This window comes from Sitodiplosis mosellana, unplaced genomic scaffold (genome assembly GCF_009176505.1).
Source record: "Sitodiplosis mosellana isolate CC-2019 unplaced genomic scaffold, AAFC_SMos_1.0 Smas_scaffold_5414, whole genome shotgun sequence".
NCBI classification, from domain to species: Eukaryota; Metazoa; Arthropoda; class Insecta; order Diptera; family Cecidomyiidae; genus Sitodiplosis; species Sitodiplosis mosellana.
Genome location: NW_022600656.1, coordinates 27514 through 36488, shown reverse-complemented (window position 1 = coordinate 36488; position 8975 = coordinate 27514). Strand labels below are relative to the sequence as shown.

Sequence of the window (8975 nt, the reverse complement as noted above, 5' to 3'; positions counted from 1 at the left end):
TGTCGTCGTTGTCGTCGTTGTCGTCGTTGTCGTCGTTGTCGTCGTTGGTGTTTGTTAACACGATAACTCAAAAAATAATTGAGATAATCAAAATCTGGAAATGCCAAAAGTTTTGTATCTGAAAAACTTAGTTTAAGTTCGAAAATGAGCCATTTTCGATTTGATCCAGGGGTACTTGCCCTAAAAAAAACCTCAAAAAATTGACATTTTCGTATGGGAGTTACCTGTAAATCGACTCCGATTGGCTTCAAACTTTCTGGGATTTCATTTTTGGGAGAAAAATAAGATTCTGAAAGTTTGAAACCAATCGGAATCGATTTACGGGTACCTCCCATACAAATTTTTTGAAATTTTGACTGAAATTACCGATTTTTGCACAATTTTGTATGGGAGGTTAATCGATTCTGATTGGCTTCAAACTTTCTGAGGTGATTTTTGTCGAAATTTTCTTGGAAAAAATGAGGGCCAAAAACCAAACTTCTGCAAATGCGATCAACATGAAACTTTCAGAATCTTTTTTTTTCTCCAAAAAATGAAACCTCAGAAATTTTAAAGCCAATAAGAATCGGTTTACGGGTACCTCTCATACAAAATTGTCGAAGTTTTAGTTAAAGTGACCGGCTTTTCACTTTATTTTCATTATTATATTTTCACTGCCTTTATTTCAAGAAAATTCACAAAAAATAACCAAAAGTACCTACGGACAACGCAGGACAACGGTACGGAAAAGTTCGGGATTACCAATGTAATTCTTTTTATTTTTGCTACAGATAACTTTATAAAACCTCGAAATGACTACTTAAAACTCCTTTTTTGAGTCTATATCGACTCAATTTTTTCCGTAGATTCCAAATATGACCACTATCAGCTAATTTGAATGCATTTTAGTGTCAAAAAATCGTCGGTTTACACTTTTGATGAGCCACCATGAATGAAAGTCAAAGTACACCAATTTTTGACTTTTTTTCCGTACGGAAGCAATCAGATCCAAATCATATTGTAAGGATAGAAAAAGTAATAAATAGCTCAATTTGTACTAAAACTGCGCTAAAAAAATGTTCTAAAAGTGTACTAAATGGTTCTAAGGTAGATCTGAAAGTGTATTCTATTCTAACATATTTTAACACTAAGGCCTAGCAGTGCCTGGTTTCGGTCAAATACAAGATTCATTAAGACCATTTCTACCTAAAATTGCACGTTGAACATTTTTAAGATGTTACCAAATGCATAAAACCATCAAGAATGGAAGAAATTGGCTACTCTGGATATACGCATCCCTCAAAATCGCTAAAATGGACCAATATTTTATAACTAATGATGCAGTTTTTCTTGATGTGGACTCAATTATAGAAACCAATTCAAATTTGCTGAAGAAATGAAAAAAAAACTTTTTTCTACCGAAAGGTACCATTTTTTAGGCTCTTTCGCAATTGTTTTAATACCTTTACATTTTGACACGTGTGAAGGTCCAAATCAAAAATTCTAATCATTTTCCGTCGATTTGGTGTTTTGGACATTGATTTTTCTGTTAATAACATGGTGTTAGAGCGCTTCATAGCGAACAATCTATCAAAAGTGCAAACTGACGAATTTTTTGACACTAAAATGCATTTGAATTAGCTAGTAATGGTCATATTTGGAATCTACGGAAAAAATTGAGTCGATATAGACTCAAAAAATGAGTTTTAAGTAGTCATTTCGAGGTTTTTTTAAGTTATCTGTACCAAAAATGTGGAATTTCAGCTGTAAAAGCACAGTATTGCACTTTAGAGCGTTGTAATATCGACCAAAATTGTAGTACTGGATGCCAGCAGTAAGATTTAGTCATCTGTTTGCCAGTATAGTTTCGAAATTTAACCAAAATTTTCGAATATTCTTCAATATTCGAGTTTCCTCTCCATACAAACTGGATAGCTTCCGTGCAGGTTGACCCAATTTTTCGACTCCGGTCGGGGAGCTGTGATTTTTAAAACTTTTGGCATTTGCACTTCCCTAATATGGATAGAGCTACAACGTGTTTTATTTATATATTCCTTTTTACCGTTACATGATATATACCCCCAATGCACTGGGCACAATCCGTTTTTGTCTAGGTCTTGAAAGACCCTAACAGAACTAAAGTGATAAAAATGAACTAATTTGGATTTGAAGTGAATTCTTATTCTAATTCATCCCTAACTTAAACCTATGTTATTCATGTTTTAGTTTCATTTCAAAAAAGATTCAAATTTCTAAAATATTTCGATAGATTGATTTAAGCAACCAATAGTGAACACTTATGCTGATTCAAAGTGCCCAGACTCTAATTAAAGTCCGTCAAAATTTTCGTTAGTGGATATTTTTGAAATGTTTCGTTTGCATGAAAATTGTTGGGCCCAATAATGATGTTTTGCAGTATACTATATAGCTATCCCTTTTCCGCTCATTCATCATCGACATTTTTCCGCGCAATTTTTCTGTATTACATTTTCCAAACTACTCAATTAAAGTCTAGACTTTGAAAAAAAAAATCGTTTTTTCGCGTTTTTGGGGGGATTTATTGATAGGACGGAATGAGTTAGGACGAATAATGATGATTTGACCCAAAAACCGCCTGAAATTTACCGATTTTTTTGGATTTTTTTCGATTTTCATAATTTTTCACGAATTTTTTTTTTTCGTTTTTCCTGACATTTTTTGAGAAATTTCAATGCGATTGAACATATTTGGGCATAAATGGAGGTTTTACATTGGAATTTTTCAATTTTTTTCGATTTTTTGTAATTTTTTTTGCGAAATTTTTTGAAGTCCTACACACTCCGCAATAAAATGGAGAATCTGTCACCTTGACATGTGGTAATATAGCGGTTTACCCGATGTAAAGGGGAATTTAACCTCAAACTGGATTAATTCCTATATAAATATATGGCGCTCTCTCCGCCATATATTTATGTAGATTAAATTCCCCTTTACATCGGGTAAACCGCTATATTACCACATGTCAAGGTGACAGATTCTCCATTTTATTGCGGAGTGTAACTTTTCAACTACTCGAAATAGAGCAATAGTGTGACAAGATCTTTTTAGTACTCCTCAAGACCTTTGCATACCATGTTCTAAAAGTACTAAAAATGAACGAGAAAAAAAAACTAAAGTCCAATAGTGAACGAAAAATCTAAAAAAAATCCAAAAAATTAATGAAACCTTCGGATGTTTTGATTCAAAACATCATTATTGGGCCCAACAATTTTCATGCCAACGTAACATTTCAAAAATATCCACTAACAAAAATTTTGACTTCGGACCTTAATTAAAGTCTGAGCACTTTGAATCAGCATAATAATGAAAATATTAAAATATATTTCTAGATTTCTTGCAACGTTTGCATATGTGAAAAAATAAAACAGAATGAATAAACATTTGACTTTTGAGATAACTGTATCATTAAAAATCGAACAACAATGAATAAATAGTTTGAATAATTTGTAACCAAATATTATTAAACAGCTTTAATCATCAGATTGGTATTCAACAAATTATTCAGTCATGTTGCATGGGATTCCAACGTATGTCGTCTGATTCGTGGGTCAAATAACGAACACCTACTTGGTTTTCAAGTGTTCTTAGATCTTGCCAAGTTTGCCGATCTTGTAACCATGAATGTAGCAGACTTTTATCTACAGTAAATCGCTTCCGTTGTTTGACTTGCAGCAGATTATTAATAAGATCGATAGCTAAAAAAGAAATTTGAAAATATTTATTCATTTTACATAACAAAAATCGAGTATGAACACTGTATCAGTAAAAAATCATTTAATGATATTTTATTTAACTTTTCTTATTATATACAAAATACGTAAGCTGTTAATTTACGCGAAAGATTTCGGAAACCGTGTTTCCATCATCAGGCGAGTTGAAAAACTGAACAAAATACAAAAATCTTGTCAAATGGCTACTCAATTATTCAATTTGAAAAATATCGAAAAAAAATTGACAATTAAAGCAATGCTAATTATATCAGAATACACGCATTTAGTATTTTCCGTTGAAAATGTTCTCTGTTGTTAATGTTTTTGAAAATTTGTACAGAGATGTTTCGACCTGCGCTTTTTGGATGTTCATGTTATTAAGCTTAGTTTTGTAAATGTACAAATTTTCATATGCATCCAAATATCTAGAGTCATTAACCTCTTTTAATAAACGGAAACCCAAAAAATCGGCGGGTTTTTAATTTGTAACTGGTGCTATTTCTCTACAAAATAATTGAATGATTGCGCAGAATTCTCGCTAATTTTGTTGTTAGACCATCCACAAAAATTCCGCCCGAGTAATAATAAACATCATCGATTAAATCGTTATTGATTGAATTACTCAAAGTTGTTAAATCATTCAATTCTTTCTTTTGTTTATGTTTTTTCAACAGTGTGTTGACAATTTTTCCACTGAAAACATTCACCTCTGCTATTTTATACAATTTATCTTTGATAATTTGTATCACTCAAACGCAAATTTACTGCACGATTACAAAACGAGTTCAATGATGAAAATTTCGTTTGTTGTGAATGGTATGATGTTGATGGAATACATCGATCAGTGTTAGTGTTTTTGCGGTAAATATCGAAGTCCAGTGTGTCATTCACTCTGGTGACATTTAAATCCAAGAATGATAATGAATTTTCTTGCTCATGTTCTTTAGTGAAATGTATTCTTGGATTTATTCCGTTTAAATAAATGATGAAATCGATACTTGGTTACATGTAAATAAAATAAATGTAAAAGAATTAACAGCTTACGTATTTTGTATCAGAATAAGAAAAGTTAAATAAAATATCATTAAATGATTTTTTACATGTTAAAAATCTACCAACCTTCACTTGAAATTTCTTTCCATGGTGTTGGTGGGTACATGAATTCAGCATTCTGAATTTGGTCATTTATATCTTCGTCTTCATTGAACGGAAATGTTCCACTTAGGCTTACATAAATAATAACGCCGACACTCCACATATCCAATGATCGATTATATCCTTTATTTCGTAAAACTTCGGGCGCTAAATAGGCAGGCGTTCCAACAACAGAACGTCTGAACGATTTTTCACCAATTATTCGGGCGAAACCAAAATCGCATAATTTTACTTGTGGGAACTCAGAATCAGTCGACAGAAGAACGTTTTCTGGTTTCAAGTCACAATGCACGATATTTTTGCTGTGCAAATGCTTCAAAGCTATCAAAATTTGTGTTATAAGAAATTTTGTAACGCGTTCGTTTAATTTTCCACGTGGGCTGGATAGGATCATTTCCAACATATCCCCTTTCAGTTTTTCCATTACTACATAGATCTTTTCAGGAGTTTCGAACATTCTTTCTAAATTTACGACACCACAATGGGAGATGTTTTGCAAAATTGCTACTTCGTTTTTCAATTGAGCCTCCTGCTTTGTAGGAAACCGAAGTTTGTCAATCACTTTAATTGCTACTTCACGGTGAGTTTTCTTATGAACGCCTCCATAAACGATACCGAATTGTCCAGATCCTAGAACTTCATCGGCATATATTTGATATAATTTACTAATGTCTTGAACGTTTTCTTCAAATTCTGAGGATTGGCCTAAAAAGATAAAAAAGATCAATGATATAAACGTCACCAGTTGTCGAATTCCAAAATAGCTTCCACATTTTTTGGAAATGTGATATCACATCTATAATATTTTTCGGATGTCCGAAATTTTTTTAGTTAAAAAAATCAAAAGAAAATTGGATAAGAATACGCAGCGTATTCTTCTTCAGCAACATTTTTGCATTTCTTGGTTGGAAAACTCTCGGAAAAAAGTTCTCTGGTTTGAACTTTCCTCGACAGTAGTTTTTTTCCGAGAGTTTTCCAACCAAAAAATGCAAAAATTTCGGACGTCCCAAAAATATTCGGACGTCCGAAAAATTTCAAAAAGTTCGTACAAAACCCCTTGTCCGTCCGTCCGTCCGAAAAAAATTCGGCTATATTGGACCGTTGACATGCGGCTACCTGCATTCATTTCCATGTTCAGGTTGAGTTTTATGTATCAGTTAACTTATAGATCAAATGTTCATACGAGAACCATTTTTAAAATTAAATTATTTATGTATTAGTCCAAACTGTATAAACACGAAAAGATCAGGTTTTTCATGACTCTTGGTGTCATTTTCCTACAGAAACAAAAATATTTAGGTGGTGTTAATAAAATAGGGGACATTGCTGCAGGTTGGCTACCACTATTTGTTTTGGTCATAACTTTGTCAGGAGTGAACAATTAGAAGAGATTAAGGTACCTTTGGATAGATAATGTCTTGAGCTATAATTTTGCTTAAGAAACATATGCAATTGCTTTTCAAAAACAAAATTTATGGTCAAATTTCTGAAGGTGCTGAAAATGGCGAAAATTTTTTTTTTGCTGCAGGTTGAGAATTTTCAAAATTATTATTTAAAATGTAGGAAAAACTATAAAAATATGATATACTTTCAATGTTATGATGATTTTATTGCTCTATAAAGCAATTTGGAGCCCAAAAATTACTCTAATTCATCAGATTCATTGTCCATTTCCTGAATGGTAGTCCAATCATAAATTTGATTAAATAAATTAATTTTCGAAAAAAAGTCATCTTAAATGACGTATTTACTCTTCAATAATGATTCATAAACGAGAAAAACAATAAAATCTTTTATATTGTAAAAAATATCTTTTTTCAACCTGCAAAAAAGTCACTTTCTCAACCTGCAGTTTTATAGACATTTTTACCGAGACTCGTAATTTTTTTTCAACACCACAAAATGCACATAATTCTTGTTGAATCGTAAAGAGAAATGAAAATACTACAACAAAACGGTTGCCCGACTCTTTTTTCAATGCAAAATAGTCACTTTATGACATTCGGCAATAACTAAAATGACAAGTTTTCGCACAAAAATTCATGGGCGTATTGGAAGTGTATCAAAACAAACGCCAGTTCTGTCGGAACAATTTTTAAAAAAGAACAGGCCTCAAAATTAGATTTTCAAAACTATTCCGATGGCGATATGATCACGCATAGTGAAAAAAAGTAACGATTCTCAACCTACAGCAATTCTCAACCTGCAGCAATGTCCCCTACTAAAAAAACTAATTCTTATTATACCTATAGGTGTGTATACTATACACATACTTAAATACAGGGACATTTGTTATTAATATATCTTGTATAGGGAGTGACATACATAGTTTTTTTTCTTGTGGAGCTGTCAAATTGTGTGTCTGTCAATGTAAAGTACATGTGTCACGTTGTACTTTAAGCATTTGCATATCTGTCACTTTTGTCTTGAATTTTCAAAGCAATAAACAGTAATCGGGTACGTGCTCGTCATTATTATTAATCAATTTGTGTACAAATATTTGAAATTTTATCATTACATTTCAGTGTATTATTAAATTAAATGTGCCGTGAAAAATCTTGGTTTAATGTTCCCTCCAGAACAAATGGCCTTAATATAAAATCCATTGCTCCTAAAATTCATGATTCGATTTTCATCTGTATTATTTTATTATTATACTTATTATTATTTATTATTATTATATATTACTGTTTTATTCACCTCAAAATCATTTTGCATCTCCTTTATTCATGTGCAATTTAGGAGCAATGTAGATTTGATGTGATTGTAGAAATGTGCTACGGTATGTACAAAAATGTGCCACGGGTTGAACATTTTTAAAATCACGTTGAATCTACATTGCTCCTAAATTGCACATGAATAAACTAAATGTTTTACATTAACCACTAAATAAGTAATAATTAAGCAACTTCATGCTACTGCACTGATCTCGTAAATAGTACTTCAGACTTTCAGTTAATAAGATTGTGGGAATTTCGATTTTTTAAAATCTATTTCAATAAAAAAATAATTATTATTCCTTATAATCATAAGAATAAATAATAGTATTTAAATTATACCATGGAAAATGAAATGTCATTTGATCGTTCAATTTTGCAAAGAAGGTTATGTTATTTAGGAGCAATGAAATTTGTACATTCAAATGGTGAATGCGTTAGATTCATGTTTTATTGCCGGATTTGTGCTGCAAATATAAATGACTTTAGTCTTCATGCATTTTTCAGTTTATTAGTAAAATAAAAAAAAATTCAAATTACAAATTTAACTCCCATTCTATAATAAATTAATAAATAGCTATTAGGATTTGATGAACAAAACCGGTACTCTCAGTGAATACTTAACAATGTACCGTATTACTGAGTGCTCAGATGACAGACATTGACAGACACTCTCAATCTCTCGTGTCACTACCTATTATCTTGTAATAGTCGCATTCATAGTGTTTAGCTGTAGTAGCGATATATCCTATTGAATTCCAATGTACTATTGGTGCTTCATGCAAATGTCAAACTCCATTGAGTTTGCCAAATGTTAGAGCTGCAAGTTGAACTGAACTCGAACGTTCATGTTCAAAAATTTTAAGAATTTGTATTCATGTTCGTTCGCGTTCAGTTCACCTTGTTCAATACGAAAAAATAAATGTTAATGTTTGTTCGAGTTCATGTTCGCTTAACCTTCAAACCGTGATTTGGGCATTGTATTCCCAAGACCAACTTTTAATACTTACAGTCATGGACTAAATTGAGCGTACGACTGCCAGAAAAATGTATCGCGGACTATTTCATGAACCTAATTTATTTTTTTCAATCAATTCTTTGCACTGTTTGTTGCGTAATTATGTGAACTAATAGTAACCGAGAGAATTTTGAAATTTTTTTTTGGATTTTGTGATTTTTATTGAAAAATGTAGATGAATGTCATTTTTGTGCTGGACAAAATTGAGCGTACGGTCCATTTAATATTTGTTTAAATAGAGAAAATTCATGGAAATTGAAAAAGTGGGGATATAGTATGATGCACAAGCTCATGTTGCTTCGAAATGGTATATATGTTTTGCTCCACCGAACCGTTGTTTGGGAAATGGAGACGGTT

General features: G+C 31.8%; 1 protein-coding gene across 1 annotated transcript in view; it reads right to left on the bottom strand.

Annotated features, from left to right (window-relative positions):
- Positions 1 to 3398: 3398 nt before the first annotated feature.
- LOC129572703 (serine/threonine-protein kinase D1-like) overlaps positions 3399 to 8975 on the bottom strand; it is a gene marked incomplete at its 5' end in the record, with an annotated part of 27034 nt that continues 21457 nt past the window's right edge. Inside the window, 2 exons of the mRNA XM_055452717.1 lie at positions 3399 to 3713; positions 4848 to 5588. Coding sequence (XP_055308692.1) covers positions 3520 to 3713; positions 4848 to 5588 — 935 coding nt within the window. The remainder of the gene's footprint in view (positions 3714 to 4847; positions 5589 to 8975) is intronic.